Source organism: Epinephelus lanceolatus, chromosome 21, assembly GCF_041903045.1.
Source record: "Epinephelus lanceolatus isolate andai-2023 chromosome 21, ASM4190304v1, whole genome shotgun sequence".
Lineage (NCBI taxonomy): Eukaryota > Metazoa > Chordata > Actinopteri > Perciformes > Serranidae > Epinephelus > Epinephelus lanceolatus.
This window is the reverse complement of record NC_135754.1, coordinates 29,464,345-29,485,811: the sequence shown is the minus strand read 5'-3', so window position 1 is coordinate 29,485,811 and position 21,467 is coordinate 29,464,345. Positions and strand designations below refer to the sequence as shown.

At 41.2% G+C, this 21,467-nt stretch overlaps 1 protein-coding gene across 1 annotated transcript in view; it reads left to right on the top strand.

Moving 5' to 3' along the window:
• The first annotated feature begins 556 nt into the window (after positions 1–556).
• Positions 557–21,467, top strand: part of kif19 (kinesin family member 19) — a 49,464-nt gene continuing 28,553 nt past the window's right edge. The window contains exons 1-2 of the mRNA XM_033611720.2: positions 557–1,102; positions 6,563–6,643. Of these exons, the coding sequence (XP_033467611.2) occupies positions 1,064–1,102; positions 6,563–6,643 (120 nt within the window). The 5' untranslated portion in view covers positions 557–1,063. The remainder of the gene's footprint in view (positions 1,103–6,562; positions 6,644–21,467) is intronic.

The window sequence follows — 21,467 nt, the reverse complement described above, 5'->3', positions numbered from 1 at the left end:
ATGAAAAGAAAGAAAGAGGGGGGAAAAAAAGCAAATTAAAAAATTAACAATACAGGCAGCAACTTGTTGAAAATATTGATTTCCGGTTATTTTAAAAAAATGAATAACTAATTTATGGTGGAAGGATGGTCGTGCATTTTCCCCAAATCACTCAGGGAGTAAAGAAAAATAAGGAAAAATATTTGTTGCTTCGGGGAGGGTCAAAATAATAAATACCGGTAGATAAATCAAATAAATAAATCAATAAAAGTCACACCCCTGCCCTCCTGTGATAAGTAAAGAACAGTCCCTAAATTTCTCAGACTTGCACTTCAGTACGGTAGTTAAGTAAATATACTTAATAAATGTATAATTATACGTTATAAATTTCATCTCAGTACATTTGTGACAGAAAAACATTAATAATATTAGAAAAAACAAGTTTTTATTCTAGGAGGAAGTAGCTGTTAGCATTGTTTAGCTAGCTCGACACAACGCCGGTTGCTCCGCAGGTCTCCATGGACAACAACGTACACGCACGCGCACTCTCACTCACTCACACACACACCAACCCACCGCGGCAGCAGGGCAGCGGAGAGGAGCCCGGACACACCAACAGGGAAGTGACTGTAGCAGGTGGGCTGCTGCCGGTGACACCCACCTCCTCCTCCACCTCCTCCTCCTCCTCCTCCACCTCTCCTCTGCTCCTCGTCTGCCGCAGGATGAATGATTCTCGCGTTTCTACCCTGCGGAGCGGAAACACACCGCACGAGCGGCGGAGCGTCGACGCACTTTGAAAAGAAGGACGTAGAAAGAAACAAACGGTCGCCGGGACCGACAGTAAGACGAGAGGTCGTTAAGTGAAGAAGACACGACGTGAGGGTGTTTAGCTCGGTAGTAGCTGCTGTTAGGAACCATTACATTAGCTGAAGAGAGTCCTGTAGTTGTTGAGTGTGTCTACAAAGGGCTGCAGGTGACTCTTGTTTTACCTTTAGAGGGGGTGACATGCAGGTACCGACAGAGAGGAGCATGGTCCAGGGTCCCGTTTGACGCTCATTATCCTTCACTCTGAACACAAGTGACCATGAAGGACACGGGGGAATCAAAAGACCACCAACTAACCGTGAGTTCAAACTACACAGTGTCCTTTTAAATGCTTGTGACTTTACATCTGTACCATTGAGTCAGTGAGGTTTCCCTTTCCTCAGGCAAACTGTTGTATCGGTCTATAGTTGGTGAGGTGGGTGCACTACTAGGAAGGTGGGTAGGTTACAGAGGAGGAAGTGAATATGCTCTTCTATACATTTAAATGGATTTATGGCTGATAGTAGGGTATACTGTAGACGGACAGACAAAGAGGTGGGTATATCCTGCCTATACCCAACCAATGCAGTGTACTGTGGGTAATACAAAGAAACAAACATAGAAATTTGCTTCTTACTGTACACTCAGGGGCCACTTTATTAGATATACCTATGCAACCCAACGGTTCTGCCATAGAGTCTACTTATAGATGCCGATAATGGTAGATAGAAAGATAGAGAGATAGAAAAGGAGGTGGGAAGCTACAACGAAGCAAACCTAGAACTCATTAGATACACCTATGCAATCCAACCAAACTGTTCTGCCATAAAGTCTACTTATAGATGCCTATAATGTTAGATCAGTAGGGTGTACTGTAAACGGACAGACAAAGAGGTGGGTATATCCTTCCTGAACCCTCGACTACACCAGTGACCTTAACCAATACAGTATTCTGTAGGTACGACAGAGAAACAAACCTAGAAATCTGCTTCTTACTGTACACTCAGGGGCTACTTTATTAGATACACCTATGCAATCTATTGCAACTGTTCTGCCATTAAGTCCACTTATAGATGCTTTTAATGTAAGATAGATAGATAGATGGATAGATAGTAGAGTATACTGTTAACGGACAGAAAAAGACGTGGGTATATCCTTCCTATACCCTTGACTACACCAGTGACCTTAGCCAATACAGTGTACTGTAGGTAATACGAAGACAAACCTAGAAATCTGCTGCTTAGTGTACACCCAGGGGCCACTTTATTAGATACACCTATGCAATCTAATGCAACTGTTCTGCCTTAAAGTCTACTCATAGTCATAGATGCCTATAATGTAAGATAGATAGATAGATAGATAGATAGGGTATACTGTAAACAGACAGAAAAAGACATGGGTATATCCTTCCCATACCCTCAACTACACCAATGATCTTAACCAGTACAGTGGACTGTAGGTAATACAAAGACAAACCTAGAAATCTGCTGGTTACTGTACACTCAAGGGACACTTTGTTAGATATACCTATGGAACCCAACTGTTCTGCCATAAAGTCTACTTTTAGATGCCTATATATAATGTTAGATAGATAAATAGTCTCACTGTTTTGTTGTCTTATGACCTCCTATGTACAGCACTTTGTTTCAGCTGTGGTTGTTTTAAAGCGCTTTATAAATAAAGTTGAGTTGAGTTGAGTTGAGTTGAGTCTTTATTGTCCACCTCTGTGGAAATTTGGCTTTTCTCAAACACAGCAAAGGTACACAGAAACACATAACACAATACTCCACTGAAAATGTACAAACATAGAAGATAAAACGGTGCAAAAAGGCAGGTAGCAGCAATACGTTTTGTAAATGCTAAAGACAGCACGTCTTATAAAGTATAAGTATAAAGTAACAGCATTCCCTGATGCAGTCATTCTGTGGTCAATGCCTATATGGCAGTCATCTTCCCTGCAATGTTGACAGTCCCTGAGAGGTTTTTTTTTTGTTGTTTTTTTTTTTAAATTTGCACTGATGTTGTTGTTTAAAGGATCAAATGCTTTGTTGTAATGTTCAGGTTTTGTTGACATTGTATGAAATGTTATGAGGAGGTAATGTGATATAACGACCAAGTGGGTAAAGACAAATGATAGAACAGCTAAAACCTTTGTATACCTTACCTTGCCCTTACCCTAGTAAGTCCAGAAAATTACATCACTTTACTGTAATGTAACCTTTAAAACTAAGCAAACACAACACTTCCAATATTACAATTAGGGCTGTCACTAACGATTATTTTCATTGTCGACTAATCTGTCGATTATTTCTTCGATTAGTCGACTAATCATTTCATTGAAAAATGTGTTAAAATGTTGAAAAATGTTGGTCTGTCTCGCCCAAACCCCAAAATTACATTATCTAATGTCTTGTTTCATACTCACGCCAAAGGGTTTTAGTTCACTGTCACGGGAGAGTGTGTAAAGCTGCCAATATCTGAATGTAAGAAGCTGCAGTAAGAGTATTTTGGGGTACTTTTATAGTACTTTTCTATGAAAAATGACTCAAAACGATTATTCGACTACTAAAATAGTCACTGATTATTTTAATAGTCGATTAGTCATCGATTAGTCGACTAATCGTGGCAGCCCTAATTACAATATACAAAATGTAAGACGATATAGTCTCATATCATGATTATATATATTGATATTATATCGTTATAATATCAATATAATGACCAATCCTAGGGTATAACATGACATCGACGACTTTTCTTTTTTTGGTTAGTGACAGAGAACAGCAGAATGACTGTAATAGACATAAAGATAAGGCGAGAAAGCGCAGCAGCTACTGGTGTATACAGATACTGCTGAAAATGAGTATTGAAACTGTTGAAAATATTCCAATTTAATGTGTATTGACATGTTGATATTTTTTACCGTAATACTTCTCTTTACGTACATGAGGGATAACACCTCTGAATATAATGCCGTCCAGTAAACCACCTCTCACTATGACCCCACTGCTAAAACATACACTGTAATTCACACGACCTGTGACAGTGTCAAAAAACCCTGATTATGAAAGGCATCATAAAAGAAGAATTTTGGGCCGAACAGTTTGCATACGTTGGACTGAATTAGATCGTACAGGTGTACTTAATAAAGTGTATTTTCTTTCTTTCATTTTTTAACAACTAGATGTTTCTTTTTATATTCCTTCCAGCATCCATTATTGGTGTTATATTTTAGATTTCCCAGCCTTACACTACCTGCCCTGTGTTCTGCAGCCCATATCTGAATAATTGAAGTGGCTGTTTCAGTTGCCTGGCCTCTCTCTTGTACAGCATGTAATACACTTTCTACAGGCTGCTGACAGAGAGAGTGCCTTATTATTATTCCCCTTTGCATTCACATTTTTTTCCTGCAAATGTCTGTGGGTCACATGCATGCCATTTCACTGAAAAAAAGTCATGCAGGGAGAGAAAGTATAACCACAAGGTTGCTCTGTGTGTGTGTGTGTGTGTGTGTGTGTGTGTGTGTGTGTGTGTGTGTGAAATAATACAATGTTCTACTCAGTGGTTTTGTATCTGCGAAGTGTTACCCAGTGTTCATCAGGATAATTCACCCTCGAAAATTACAGGTGTCTGAGTGTTACTGATTGTGGAGAGAATGGTATCACTCTAATTTTTTTCTTAATTATTGGAGGAGAAATTGATATTAATCAAGCTGTGACATGATTCAAAGTGGAATGTGGAGTTTAATTAAACTGTCAAACTATTCATCCGTGTCTATATTTGGTTATGACGTTAAAGGTGGTGTGGTGTGTAAGGGTGCTTTCAGACCTAGAGTTGTCTTGCTTTGGTCCGAATCAGGGACCAATTTTGTTTCAAAGTTGTATAATTGCCTAGAGTTGGTTTGTGTTCTCATTGCGGCATTTACAAGCGGACCAGATCAAATGCCTTGTGTGAGAAAGCTGCTCTTGATTGGTCAGAATTTCCATGTGGGAAAAATCCAGGAAGTAAACCAAACGTTGAAGAAGAGTACACTTGCAAGATAAATGTGACACTTTCTAATGTCACAATGGAGGGACAACTACGCAGGTTGATTTTAGCGCTGCTCATCGGGGACTATATTGCTGTCATTGTTCATTTTAGTCAAACCATACAGTTTGAAAATGAGGCGCGGCTCCAACTAGAAAACAATGTTTTGATGCATTGGATGTGCTGAATGTGCATATTAAGGCAGTACAGGAGGAGGTGCACATTAATAATCCTCCAGGACTGTAACATGCTCATGTTTAACCCAAACAATGTGTCATGTGACTGCAGTTGGTTCAGATCCAGGTCAGAACACATTCTCACCACAAATAAACCACACCAGAATTAATTGTAACCAGAATGAGACCATCTCTTCAAGAAGGTCTCGGTCCGGCTGTTTTGGTGCACACCTGAGTGTGATTGCCCAAATGATAGTTATAGTAGTTAAAATAGTTCGATTGAACCAAACTAAACAGGGCAGGGTACCTAGACCTGTCACCAGTCCACACACACAGATAGTCAAACACATTTATTCTCATATTTACATCTATGGACAATTTTGAGTTTCCAGTTTACCTAACTTGCATGTGTTTGACCTGCGCTAGACACTAGAGAGAATAAACATGTGATAATGAGAATAACATGCAAAATTCACACACGAAAACAGCCAACAGAGTTCTGTTACAGCCCAGGAGCTTCTGCATGTGAGTGGTTTTTATTATCTGGTTAAATGGGAAAAAATCTGACTTCCTGTGCTTGACATTTAAAAGATTTCTTTTTTTTTTTTTTTTAAACACTTTATTTGTAATTTTCCGAATATCCTATAAAACAATCATATTCTCTGTTTTAACATTTAAAAGATTTCTCATGTACTCCCAGGAATTTGGGCTTCCCTGCAAAGATTTCTTTGAGGATATGATATCTAGACTTTTAGTCCTGACTCTGGGTCAAGCTTTGATAAGACTGGATCCTAAAGTCAGCTGTGGCACAGGAGGTAGAGCTCCTCCAGTCTGCATGTCGAAGTATCCTTGGCCAAGCTACCAACCCTCAAACTGCTCCCGAAGACTGTGCCATCAGTGTGCAAATGTGTGCGTGAGTGATTAGATTAGATTAGGCCCTGATGAGCAGATTGGCACCCTGCATGGCAGCCTTGGCCATTCATGTATGACTGTGTGTGTGAATGGGTGAATGTTGCATGTAGTGCAAAGTGCTTTGAGTCCATGTACACCTTACCTAATGCAATGCAGTGGTGTCTTTTCTTTAGGCTGTCCCTGCGCAGTTATATGCCTACATCTTTCAAATTCTACTTCCCCCTTTTGTAGTGCATTTTGTAGTCTCAAATCTGAAACCAATATAATCAGCATTATTCTCTCAAACCTGACAGAGCTCCTCCCGGGCCACAGAGGACATAATTCACCCCCTTTTAATAACTTGTAAACTCATTTTGATGTTTAAAATCAGTGGAGTTCCTCCCATACCACACTTTCTTTCTGTTCATGTAAAGAATAAAACAAATACTCCACACATGTAAATATTCAATTACAACTCCAGCTACAGCTGAATCAATACAGCCTGCAGACACACATCCTTGGTAAATAAGAACTCATTTACTTTAGACGCGAGAGTACTCCATGCTGTCAGTGTCCTACCCATCCAGGCAGAGTTCAATTTATTCTCCAACCTATAATTTCAGTAAATTGAATATCTCTGTGTTGATTAAATTCAAGGACAACTAAATTCACTCTCTGTGCCGCAGGTTGCCTTGAGGATCCGACCCCTCAGCGATGCTGAGCAGGAGGAGGCGGCTACAATCGTGGCCCACAGAGTGGACGACCAGGTGAGATGGCCGCCGTGTGTGTCAGTAACCTGTTTACCTCTGTGTACATGCAGTATGCGTGCACGTGAGTGAGCGAGTGAGTGATGGGGTCAGCGTGTGTGTGCTTGTATGGAAAAGAGCCGTGGTCTCTGTTTCAGAGCCCTCTTCCTGCCTGTCAGGAGGCTGCACAGATAAGGTATCTGCAGGGACCTCGGTAAAGCCAACAGCTCTTTTTAAAAACCAACTCATTTGTAAAGCTCAGATGTCACCTACATTTGTAAATGAATGCTGGGTGAGTCAGACCTGTAGCAAAGAGAGTGACCTTTCTAGCAAATGATAGAAAGCCTCAAATTATTTCATAAGCAGACGGCTGAAAGCTTCGCCATGGTGAACACCTGGGGTTTAATTGGACATCAACAACTGCAGAGCTGTGTAACCCTTCCCACATTAAACATCCGTGCTGAATGTAGTTCAGTCTCCTATGTCTCCTAGTGTCTGTCTGGCTTGAATTATGAGTTATAATTTTCTCTGTTATGGATTCATCTCACAATTGTGCAGTCATTTTCTTTCAGTTCCAGGTTATTGTTTGCAAGTGTGCCGCATCAGTTTAGCACTGCTCTTCCATAACTGTCACACTCACAGTCCACAGTTAAGAAAAAAAAGATTGTGATCTCACCCACAATGTAACTCAACAACCAACAGTTCCATGAGCCAATTTACATAGTGGCCGAACGTGGAATTACAACCTCCATGTCCGATATGTGATGCCATAGGGTCCAAAAAGACATTTTCCCATAGACTTACATTGTCAAAGAGATGTCTGTAAATCAGAATACAATTTTTGAGCGCCACCAACCTCCCTGAAATGACTCATTTCACTATCGGGATTTGATCCATTCAGTCCAATGTCATTTTGAAAGTCTAGAAGACCTGCACGATTAAATCATTTTTATCCCCAATGAAGTTAGCAGAGGGCTAAACCAGAAGCCACTTGGCTATGCCTAGCTGCCGTAAATCTCTAATGCACTTGCTCTATGGGCCCCACAATACAGAATATCTGGGTAATTTTAAACCGCAGAAATCAAACTTTTTTGGCTTCATGTACCAAAGAGTAACGTTCATAGGAATGAACAGGGGCTGGCCTCCAGCACAGTATCCAGTTCTCTTTATACATCCATCATTCTGGCATCTTATGCTAGTAACTGCTATTGTAGTCTGGACAAGATGGCTACCGTTAACTGCTTTTTACTGCAGCCATGGTACAAAATATGAAAAAAAGTGTGATGGGTACTTTTTGTTGACATTCTATAGACCAAACCAGGGCTGGACAATATAGAGAAAATCAAATACCACGATTCTTTGAACCAAATACCTCCATATTGATATAGCAGGGTTGACTGTTGGTGCTTCCAAAAAATAGATATGTGGGTATAATCACTAAGTGGGTATAGGCAAATAGTAGAACAGGTAGAATAGTAAGGTCAGTTCAGAAAATTACATCATTTCACTTAAATGCGGCGTTTAAATAAAATTAAAAACTATAATATAGTTACGATGTTGATACTAACCCAGCCCAGCCTTTAAGTGATGTTTTAAGCAAAAAAATGTGACAGGTAGCATTTGCTGATATTCTATAAACCAAACAGATATTTGATTAACCAAGAAAAGTATTCACCAGACATTTGAACATACTGTATATTTCAATTATCTTAGATGCTGACATGCTAAAATAGGTAAAACTTCTATTCCTTGTTGTTTTGCCCCACTCGATATGAGGTCACTTTAAAAATGCTTTGGCAAGTAAACTGCTTTGAATGGAGCCATTATGCTAATTGCATTTTCCATTAGCATAAACCATAACAGGGAAGTCTCTGTATTAGACAGAATGTAGATGATGATGGCCACCAAGGGCACAGGTTTCGTTTCAATGTTATGAGTCCTTCCACTAGAAATATTGACATTCAACACATAATTTTATGCATTCTGCTGATTTTTTTATGCACCAATTTAAGGTGGAAATGTCTTTAGTTTTGTCAAAGTAACCCCCCCCTGCTACTTTCATGTAGCACTGTTTTTATTGGAGAGGGGGCAAACGCACATTTTCTAAATACTGAGGGAGGTGTGTCCCATGTCCCCCCAAAATATATGCCTATGATGGCTATGGTTATGCACAACAACAGCAGCAGAAGGCTGGTCTTACATATATCATGATAAAGTACACCAGAGACATGGACAAAGAACAAACACAGACAAAAAATATGCTAACTGGATTTATATGGCTGTCACACAACAGAGGTGTTTCCCCCTCAGAGGATCCTGTCCTTAGAGCACGACCACTGTGCGCAGTTTGTAATGATGTTGTTACCATGTCACCATATGAGAAAGATGAACTCCACAAGGACCATGTTTACCAGTAGTCCTCACTTTTGAACAAGTCCCTCATGGAGACCATTTAGCAGTACCAACGCTGTGAGTGTGTGATAATGATGGAGGGAGTGCAAATGATAATGAGCATCGTGACTGAGAACCTGCTGAGGTGTCTCCTTGCTCGGTGTCGGCCGACTGAGGCGGGTGTGGGCAACCTGGTGGCGAGCAGACAAAGCCAGAAAAGTAACAGCATAGCAACAGCTGACATACTGTAGTGGCTCAGACTTACTCTGGTGTAACAGCGCTAGAGGGGAACATTATATTCATGCAAGTGTGTGACTCGTAGGGGCTGTTAGAGCTGCTGGAGGGTTTTACTAGAGAACACTTCCAGTAACAGATAATCCACCGCACTCAGACCTGACTTGTTTGTCTGCCTTCTCAGAAGTAATTCAATTACACCAAGTCTTAAGGACAACATCAGCACTTCTGTCTGCCATGACATCATTAAAATAGGCTTGGACACAGGGGATTAGAGCACAGCGGTAGGCAGGTAGATATGGTGCTGACACTGCCACCATAATAAGGCTTTGTTATTGTCTCCAGCTCAACCAAACCTCAGCTAGAAAATAATGTTTTTGTGTTTCTCTAGTTCAACTTTATCTGGTGATTGCATACCTGAATAGCTCATTTCATACCACATTATGTCCGTGGAGAGAATTACAAACTGACAGACACGCTGAATGGTTTCTACAGGGTCACATCAGGTCCACTCAGGCACGTTCACTGCGAAGGATTAACACAGCTTACGATATACACACTTGTTATTGAGACGGTTGGAATCAGGGAAGCTGCTGTTTACCTATCCGTCTTGACAAGAGCTTACCTGGGCTGCCCTGACATCAATGTAGAGGATATAGTGAGGTAGATCACGACAACACAGGGATGTTGTGAGATTATAGACCACGAGATGGCTGAATCTGTTTACCTATGACTGAACTTCCTGCCCAAGTCCTCACACGAGGCACACGCAAATACAGATATGAGCTTCACCTACAAATAGGTTCAATCCCTTCCACACACTATACTTCCACAAATACTTAACACTTTGTACTGATTATTTTGTTTGCGAGACAGGCAGACAAGCGATGGCCATATGGCCTACATGCAGCGCTCAGACAGATTACCAGGGTGCTGGTGGCTGACTTGGCTGACTGGGTGGGAGTACCCAGATCTGGCTCTCCTAGCAGAAAACAGACAACTTGAAGCTGACTAAGCCTGCGGAGATGAGCTCATTGGATGGCTTTTAGCTCAGGTTAAGCCTTCTGCCACCTGCTCTCTATGGCTTTACAGTACTCTCCCTTTGCCGACAGCGTCAGGGGATCCAGCCGCTGCCTTTCATAGACCACCTGTTACACTCAATGGGCTTTTCTTGTCCTTGAGTGAGTAGTGCACAGGTCAGAGGTGTAGTGATGTGGATTTATGAATGAGACATTAAATGGCTCAGGTGGATCTATTTTTATTCACTCAAGGTCATAAAATAATGACAAGTGTTACCACAACTGGCTTCTAGCCCAAATGGTGTACAAGCTACAGCAGCAAAGCATTATTCTAGTGGAGTTTTATCTTGGAGAAGGACGTAGGAGTAAACTTGAGTGTAAGAAGGAAAGTTAAGTAATAATTTTTAATAAGAAAGCCTTAATGTGGGCAGGCTGGCTTCTTAAAGACGCAGGTCTGGGGAATTAAGAAACAGGCCCAAACAGTGTTGTCGGGGTCACTATGGCCAGTGAAAATGACAAACCAACAACCACAGAGAGCAGATAGTGTTTGAAATGGACATCAGAAAAGGTTAAAATTTCAGATCAGGGTTCAACATTCAGGTTTTTGTCACTTGCCCGATCTGGCAGGAAATCTGCTCGCCTGAAGTCAATTTTTACTCGCCCCTATACAAATTGTTTTATCCATTAGCGGTTATCAAATAACAATTTGACGTACCTTTGCAAAACAACCCCATTTTATCTGCCGTCCTTTCAAATTAGCAGCAAACACACAGTTTTGCCCACATCTTCATACAGCACCCAACTAAACCCCAGTTTCTAGGATAACTGAAATTCTTGCTCGCGCTTCAGCTCCTAAACTTTGTCTTCACCTGCCTTTTTGCTAATTGCTAGATTTACTAGCTGACATGACAGTTTGCTCGCCCCGGACAATCCTTACTGTTAAGCTCTGCAGATTGTGCTTTGTTACGTCTTTTAAGCTCTAAAGAAGATACGAGAAGTTCTATAGATTACAAACAGGCAGCACTGTGAAAAAGAAAAGGCGGTTTCGGTCTTTACTTGCATAGAAAAAGGTTGCTGTTAGGTGTTATAGCAATTATGTATTGCCACTGTAATAATAATTTGTCTCGAGGAAGATTTAAGTCTCCACAAAGAGCGTTTTTTTGTGGATTTCTTAAGTAAATTAAAGTTGTTTCCCTGAAAAAATTCAAACCCAATAATTTAAATGCAAAAAAAAACCCCGCGTATAAACATCCCAACATGCATCACACATGCATTTTCCCTCAAAAACAGCCTGAGGAATCCTGGAGGGACTGTTTAATGCCAGACTAAATTGAGTTACTGTTATTTTAAAACTGCCAATTTATTATTTTTGGCTTCTGCGTACACCTGTTCTTAGAGCGCCATTTACTCTTACTCATTCTGTTTTTGTGTCGTGGCTGCTCAGAACTGCCTGGGCCCACTTAACTCCAATCAAAACATGAATTTACTTACAAAAATATAAATATCACAAAGCTCTGGGAAGTAGTACACTGTCACATCTTGTCCATCAGTTAAAATTAAGACTCAGAGTTAAGTTGTTGTTCTCAATGGATGTGAGTAACCTTGGTTGGACAGTGTTTCCCGTACCGCATTAGAGTAAAAGACCCTAAGTGGTGATGTCATCCCTCCTTAAGAGGCTAACAGGGAAGCTATGTTTATCCCCCAAGGGATAAAGATGGTCGCATAACCTGAGGGGACCGTTTATATCACTACTGATTTCACTCTGTGTAGAAAGGACTGCGCTGACCGTGGATACTATGAGAACATTATCCCAAATTCCTCACTCCAAAACAATCTAATTTGAGATCTTGGTAGTGGTGACTGAGTCGGTGCAGTGACCAATATTGTAAATGTATTCATACACATGCAGATCTAAATATCTTGCGTGTAGGAATGAGTGTTTACACCCTGCAGGATGTGTCTTACTTAGCCCTCAGACTTGTTAAGCATGTCTTCAGCAGGGCTGGCCTGTCAGTGGCACACAGTGGGGGATGCTTTATGGTGAGGCCTCGTCTCCATGGAGACACATAGACAAGGTCAGGGCCATTGTTTGTTTTTGTTTTTTTAATTCCTGTGCTTCAGTAATGCAGTCCTCCATATGGGAGAAAAAAGAGGGAAAAGGGCCTGTATTTGTTTTGTTTTTTTTGTTTTTTGTTTTCACGTCTGCAAATATATTGGGTGTGATAAACATGTTCTTTGAAGGAACATTTGTCTGCCGTCATTGTTTGGAGGCTTCTCAATGCAATTTGGGGTGGACTGTAAGTGTAGCAGCAATATATCACAAGGTATCGATGGTGGCCTTTCATGGTCATCTCTTGAGAGTGAGAATTCTTTATGTGCAGATAATGGAGGACTCAAAAGCCCTTCTTCATAACAAGAGAGGCAGCTACTTTAAAAAAAGTTATTCCTACCATGTATCATTCATGCGTTTATCTGAAAAAACAACAACTCTGAGACAGGTGCTTCATTCTGATCGGTGAGAGAGAGAATGCCAGCCAGCAGGCAAACAGAAATGTACCGTTTTGCCTCTCGGTTCCTTTGTAAAGAACAAGTCCTTTAAAACAATAAGCCGCATTCAGCGTGATCCAAGTACAAGTCTACTTGATTACAGTATGCCGTGAATTGGCACATTTTCTGCCTTTGTGGAGTACAAAGCACCTCCCCTCAAGTGCTCAGTGTAGAGTTTCCGTCACCCTCTACACAGGTCTGCTAGTGAAAGGAGATTCAAATTGCCTTCACCTTAGAGGCAGCACTGTAGTTAGCCTGATTCAGCAAAAACCAGCTCCCCCTGGAAAACAAACTACTGTGAATGAGAGAGGCGTTGTACTCCAAACAAAATCTAATTTGCTGCTGTCAAATACAGAACAGGCATCAGTATGTTGTTAAGGAAACGCAGTGTGAAGATATGACACTGCTAACCAATTCCAGGGCAGTGATAAATCAGGGATAGACACTAATAGTTTTAAGTACTAGTACCAAGCACCCAACTTTGATGGCCCAAATATAAATTCATTCATATCTTTGTAAACATATGGTATATTCCCAGTCTCTTAGTTCAGTCTATCATTACTTTATTATCATCTATAGCTGTTAGTGGCATAGTAAAAACAACATTAAAATGCTGAGGAAACACATGATTGTATTTGTTTTGCTAGCACTATGGAAAAAAGTCACACTAAAAAATACAGGATTGATTTATACATAACCCAAATCTGAGTTAACTGCTGTTTCTTATTGCTTTGTATTGAGCTTATGTAAAGCACTTTGTAATCAATAGCAGCTACACAGACTTACTGTTACCAAAGTACCAGTGTGATAGCAGTGTATTTCAGTACCAAATGGAGTAAATGTGTTTGGTTACATATTTTCATCTCTGACAGAAGTTTGGTAAAATGATGTAAAGTGTCTTTAAGTACTTTAAATGTGACCTACAAACTGTTCTTAGCTAAAGTACTTCAGTAACGTTACACTGATTTAACGTTATTGTACACATCATGTTCCTGTGTTTAGCTCTGCTAGTTGTTAGCTCTATTAGCTTGGTTAGCTCCAACACACAGCAGAGCTCTTGCTGCTAACAACTAACTTCAGTTTGTCATTTCAGTCACAGTTAGACCAGTGGTTCCCAGCTGGTGGGTCGCGGTCCAAAAGTGACTCGCAAACGTGTCAAGTTTGTAAAAAACACACTTTATTTTGAAGTACAGTGAATTTCCAGCACAGAGCTTTTATTTTGAAGTGCTCTTTCCTGCTGTAGAGTGAGTGACTAATGGACAGCTACTCAACATAGACGGCAAACTAGCTTGACAGTTTGACCAAATGCAAGTGTGACACTGAATATATTAAACTGTGTGGACCTCGAACTAATGACGAAGGAGAAATCTGGACCCTGTGGCTGCACCGGTTGGGAACTAATGAGTTAGACTATACAGTACATACTGTCCAAGAATCGCTTTGGTCTTTGAAGCACTGCTCCACTGTCTCTCAGATAAACTCATATAGCAGCGGTGCCTGGACAGCATGACGTGTGTGGTTGTGCTGCTGCCGTGGTCCTTTCAACATATTGTACCACAGTAGCCAGAACTATAACTCTAATATTATTACTTTCAATAATGTTGTTGTAAGCTACTGTCATTACCTGCATATCTCTCTCTCTCTCTCTCTCTCTCTCTCTCATTGTGTCATACGGATTACGCTGATCTGTTCTGTACGACATCTATTGCACGTCTGTCCGTCCTGGAAGAGGGATCCCTCCTCAGTTGCTCTTCCTGAGGTTTCTACCGTTTTTTTCCCCGTTAAAGGGGTTTTTTTGGGGGGGGGTTTTCCTTATCCGCTGCGAGGGTCATAAGGACAGAGGGATGTCATATGCTGTAAAGCCCTGTGAGGCAAATTGTGATTTGTGATATTGGGCTTTATAAATAAAATTGATTGATTGATTGATTGATTGAACCCAGGGAAGACCTATGCTCATCCCAAACACATTTGCTGTTGTCACAGAGACGTTGTTAGTCTTGAGCCCTAGTTAGCGGGACACGAGTACTATTTGCTGATTTCACAGGATGTCAAACTAAAAGGAGCTAATGAATCGAGATGTTTGTAGAACTGTAACATTGTGTTATGTTTTAGTTTTGAGACACAGCCTCATTTTCAAAAGAGGCTTGATTTAACTGCAATATTTGGTGACTGCAGAGTAACTTTTTGTGGCCACAGGCCATCTGGCCATAGTTGACGATGCTGTGCAGAAATTGTGGAAAAATTCAGGTAGCCACTCTGACCAGAGGGAAAGATTTGTTTAATCCAAAATGCACCTGTTTCCTAAGGTAAACAAAGCTAAACTTAATGTAACACGCATCAGAAATGCTAAAAATTAGCATAAAATGACCCAGTTCCCGTGTTGTTTTGTGTTTTTCCCCCACCCTCAGCTGATTGAAATGTTCTCTCCAACAGTCCATCGCCTTAATAGCATTGTTAAAAATCTGGGGGAAAACATGAAAAGGGACACACTCTGTCCATGCAGAGCCTTTTTTACGAGGCAGAGTGTTTGAATAGCTTCATGGCTGGACAACAGAGGGAAAGGAACGGCATATAGCCGTGCTCTTCTTAGCTGGGAAGATTTAACCTCCACACACTGAGACGGAGCCAGGAACAAGACCTGAATCTAAAATGGCAACAGTTGCACGGCAGTAAGACACAGACAGGAACAGTTTATTTTAGGTCAAGCAGTGAAGGTAGCCCTACTTATTTGCAAAGCTAGGTTAATATGTCAACACAAATAGACTGTCTGACCCCGCAAAGTGGATAATCTTCGCTTTCCTCATTTTCTTTGACTCCACTTCTCTTTCACTGCCTCCGAGTGACTCTCCCTGGTTCTCCTGATCCCTGCCCTTCCCTTGAGTCTCTTTTACAACGGGGGCTATTGTAGGTGGGTCTGCGCATGTTTGTGTAAGGTGGATGTGATCCCTCTCGATGCTGCTCTTCCACTCCTAATCTTGTTGAGAGGGAAGGGCGTGGCGGCTCACCACAAGCGTTCGCTGAAGGAGACTAGACCCTGGAGTGGCCCTGCTGTGAGTTCTCCTGAACAGCCTTTGGTACTCAAGTAAACACACTTAATGCCCCTGACTAACCCCTCTGGAAGCACTGTGAGGCTTATGGTGTAACAACCAGGAGACACCTAGGAATGACGATGAGTTCATTGTGCAATTTGATAAAAAAAAAAAACAAACACTATTATACAATCCAGCTGTTGCATAATAAAGGACCTAATGTAGCAGGTGTGAATTGCTCACGCCATGCTGTGTCCTTGGGTGTCTTATGAGTCACTCTTTTACTGTAACCTCATCAACTAATTATGCTGCAGGTTACACAAGCATAACATCTTTTCCATTTTCGGTGAAAAGCAACATTGTGATAAGAGCACATCATTTAGTGTGCGCTCTGTTATGTATAATAAAATCATGACTACAATGTTCCCCTGCTTCTCTCGTGACCACCTAATACCTCTTACGCAAGCAGGACATACAGGCCAGCCCCAGGGCCATCAGTGTGCCGTCTTATTGGGCTCCTGGCTAGACAGACGGGCATGGATCGGCCCATTGTGACAAAGCTAAGAGCTCATCAGTTGATTCTCACAACAAACAACATGCACATCAAAGTCCAGCGTCCTTTCAAAATCTCCTCAAGACATTGACAAATTGAGCTGAATTAGAGCTGAAAAAAAACCCCCAGCAATTTCCGAGAATGTGAAATGTGAAAGGACTCAAAAACAATCTGTGTTGAGTGGGAAGAGCAACAGGTGGCAAATCAGGACAGGGAAAAGAGATGGCACTGAGGACAGACAGATTTGCAGCTTGTGATTGAACGGTGTTTACTAAGACAACACCTCCCATATGTCTTGGGTTTTAAGGAACCGGTGGGAGTAAGTCTCCAAGGGTGTTTTCTGTGTAATTCCCCCGTCATAACAACATGTTTGTCTGGTAAGGCTCGTCCATGTGGACGCCTTTCCAGAAAACCGAACGATGGAAATGTTAAATCACAGTACCTGCCAGGAAGTGGTCTGACCCAACCTTACCTCACCTTATCCACAACAGTAGCAGATCAGAAAGAGCTGAGTCATTTTTGGAACAACAACCTTACTTTGTTGTTTAGATTTTAGGGCTGCAGCCAGAAATATTCAAGGTTTCTCATGTTTAGTGGCAGCCTGCCTCAGTATCAACATAGTCCGGCACATATTGATTTTCTATTTTTAGAACTACCACTCCCACGCTCTCTCTCTCTCAAACACATTGACATTGTACTTGTTTGCATCTAGTGTTTTTTCGAACTTACTTAAGACGAAACTGGCTGCACTGTAATGGAAACTCATGAAATATGACAGCTACAGTTGCTTGGAAAATAGCAATATGGGTCACTGAATTTGATGAATTTTCTGTTTATCAGACCACAAACAAGACAAGAATTAGCTAGCTAGTGCACCCCATGATCCCTCCACCTGCACCTCCCATCAGCTACCCACAGAAATATAATCAAATTTTGTAGGAGACACTGATATTCAACCAAGAACATACAGTTTTACTTAAAAAAAAAAACAAAAAAAAAAAAAAACATGAATCTCCATGCAAACACGCTGATGGAGTTGGCTGAACGGACTTTACTCTATTGTCCCCAATTATTTTGTAGCCAAGGGAAACATAGAGCACACAGAGACTTAAACAAAGGATATACATGACATAGTAAGATACATAAAACAGAATAAAGATACGTAAATATAATGCCAAAACCCACTGGGCATGCTCACATAAAACAATCTCTACCAAATGTCAGCATAACATAAAACCTAGAGCACATTCAGGTCCATCCTCAGGTCACAGTATAGACCAGAAGTTTTCACACCGGTTTGCAGTTTCAAGAGATCAATGTACATAACTGTTTGGTAGTGACAGGAAATATAGATATGATATGCACCAATGGATGTCAATCAAATTGTGACATTGGAACACTACGGACATGTAGTCTTAAACTTAACAGAGAGAAAGCAAAATGTTTTACCATAGGTTTTATACTGTTTGCTTTGGGGTTTGACCAAGTGGCAAGCTCTATGACTGAAAAATAAAGCCAGCACTGAAGTGCCAAAAAAACTGCAGTTCCTTGAATGACCACTAGAGGCTGGCTTCAGAAGCGAGTTAATCTCCACAGACCCCCATGTTAAATTGTCCAACTGTACGGCAGAAATAAACATGATTACAGACTGGTACAAAAACAGTTTTGGTCTCTCCCAAATATGGTAACTTCTGGCTCCAAAGCCCCAAGATGGCACCAGCTGAAATGCCGAAATTGAAGCTTCAAAACAGGAGTCCACAAACCAGTGGGAGAAGTCACGGCAGCTACGTCCTTTATTTTATGCAGTCTACAGTTCTGAGCTGTCACAGTTCACCATCTGTTTACCAAATTACTAGCCTGGAAATTCAGACTCAAATCTAGAAAGATTTTGAGTCTGGCCCTCACCGATACACCCTTCTTACCTAAGGGGTGGCACTAACTGAGGCATATTAAATGCCGGCGCACGCAATTGGATAGCACGATGGCAATCAGAGCAAAAAACAAGGTGACGTATTCATTGCAGTAAGCCCCATTTGTTTGCCAAACAGTGGGGCTAACTGATATATTATGCTTTTACTGTATCCCATCGGCAAAACGGCAAAAATGTCCTTCCTGGAAGCAAAGGCTTCTAGGGTAGTCTTCTGTTCTTCTCTCAAGGAAAAAGATAAGTGTAGTTTGCCTAGCGTTTCTTCCAATGCTAAATTGAATGGAAGCGGTCCTTCGGCAGCTGCCATCTTGGCTGTTTACTTTTAGACTCTTAGGGCGCAGCGCTGTCATCATCATGTTACGCCCGCCCAGAGCCCGCCTCTGTCAGATAGACTGATCTGATTGGTCCGATGGCGATTTAATGGGCTCTGCTCGTTGGGGCCAGATCCCCGTGCAGAGCAAAGTCGAATTTGCTAGGGGCGGGGCATCTGGATTTCCAGGTGACCAAATTACATCAGCACACTCAAAAATCAAGCAGATCTGATATGCATACTGATATCTATAAAGGACACTACATTTTGGCACTCAGCATTCTCAAAACCCAACCATCCACCCAACAATTCTGTTGTCTGTGTAATCTGTGTTGTCTCATGGGGCTGCGAGCATTCGTGGCTATTGTTTATTCTATATTTCTTTACTCTTTAATCTTTCATCTTCAAAAGACAGTGCAGAGTGTATTTTTAAAACCCTGTGGAAAGTTCATTTCCTGCTGTGGCCACAGAAGACTTGAAGCTACTTGGAAACACTAATGGCTGCTTTTGTGTTTCACACAAATGACATCTCCCCACTCTGTCATTTCTGACGGAAGCAAAAAATGGACCAAAAATGGACTGAAATGCCTGAAAATAGCACGTTGTTTAGCACTATTCTGCAATTACCAGTGTCATTACGTGTGAACATGGGCGTGAAGTTAACTTGACACTGTACTAAATGGATCCTTGCACAGCGTGCTGCCGCCGCCTTCTGAAAAGATTGCCCAAAGGGCATTACTTACCAAGGCTTCAAAACATATTTTTCTGCATTTAATCTAATATATCATTAGATTAAAAGCAGAAAAACACTATTGAGAGATCTTTATATTTATGATGCAGTAAATCATAACACTTTATAATGTTCATGTTTTATCATTACAGTGGAAAAAGAACAACAAAACAACAGGAGATGAGTGGTTAATACATTTTCATAAACAGCAGAACTGGTCAGTGTGTTCTCTGTTATAATTATGCAGAAATGTTACTCTGATGGATGATACATATTCATGTGTACCAAATGGTTATGCACTGATGGATGCAAAATTCAAGTTGGTTGATCTTGCTGGAAACACATTTTTCCATCCCAACTACATCTAATATCTGTTGAAGCTCAACAGGAATGATTAAATAATTTTATATAATGGAGATATCCAGGCACAATGTTCAGGTAAAATAAAAAACAAAAGGCTAAATATGAGTTAATGTGACTCAATCTTTTACTCAAACTGTATGTTCCAAAACAACCCAGCATACATGCAGCTGTCCTGTGAATCTTGCAGCCCCTTTCATCTTAACCTATTAAGCCCGTTTCCACTGAAGAAGTTCCTGGTACTATTTGGGGGGCAGGAACTACTACAGGAACGTCCTTTCGCTTGGCACTCTCAACCACCGTGTCTCCACTGAGAGAGCGGAGTATGAGGAGGGTTCCTGTATAAGTTACGGGCTCTGGATGTGACGTAATCGTTGCGCGACCATTTTGACCGGGGCGACGTAGGGACGCCGATAGCGGTGTCTGTAATAACTCACTAAATGGCCCGTGAAAAAAATATTTTTTCCAGCGGATGTCTTAGTTACAACATGATTGAGCTAACTGGAGTAGTTTCATGTCGTACAGGAGGCTTTTAACAGATGACGTCCTGATGTTAGCTTTGCTGCTGCTGTTAGCTGATGCTTTCTAGACATCGTGATTTCCCAAAACTGAATAAATACCACACATATCAACACAAAACTGCTTTGCTAGCTCAATCATGTTGTAACTAAGATATCCGCTGGAACAAATATTTTTTTCACGGTCCATTTAGTGAGTTTTTTTTACATGGCGGTGGAAGCTATATGAATGAGCTAACCCTCATCTGCTGAGTTTTAAAAATGCCGGCTATTTTGTTGCTTTGTGTTGACGTCACAGCCCTCCTTGAGTATATCCAATCAGCACCCAGTAAACCCCAAGCCCCAGCCAGGAGTTTTTCGGGGCCGTTCTGAGTACCTACCCCGAGGCAGGGACTTGTTTAGCCCCCGTAAAAGTTCCGGAACTCTGTCCTTCGGGGGTGGTTCCTGCAGTGGAAACGGGCCTATTAACTGAGGGTATTTTTCATCCATCTTGTTCGCTTTTCTTTGTTAGTACAGTCATCTGTGAAGTCAGCTAAAGCCTTATACACACACGGCTAGTATTACCTGGGCACTTTGTAATAATTGTGGAGGTCATCTCTGATCTTAATCCCTTGAGAATCTGCCGTGTCAGTAATTTGTCAAGTAAAAATTTCACTGCAAATAAAAAAACATATTTTGCCAAACACAGGTCGTGTGATAATATTAGCCCAAGCTAATCGGCATCACGGTGACGTAGGGTTGTGTTTAGGTTTTCTGTTTTCTCTGCACCTCCTTTTCACTTCTTTCCTGGTCGTGTATTACGATGGCTGCCTTGGTAATTATACATACAAGATTTGACGCGCATCATATCTTCAGGATAGTGTCAGTAAATCTGAGTAAAATACAGACTTTGCTTATCATGTGTGAATGTGCTGCACAAACACAACCATAGGAGGGTAATTTCTAAATCACACGATGTCCTCTGTTAATGGTAGTCCTATGTGAATCAGGCTGAAGAGGTGGTTGGATGTTGTCATTGTTTTGATACTACAGTTCCATGTTTATGGTGTGACATAAGCTGGTGATGTTTTTTTTAAAGCCTATGAAAGTTATATATTTATTTTTTATCAATCAGTATAAGTCTGCTCTTTTGTTGAAATGCAAAAACTATCATTCACCGTTTCTGTGGTCAGTCGCTTAGCAACAGTGTTCTCACGGCTTAAACCACCTGAAAGTGGAGCATATCGA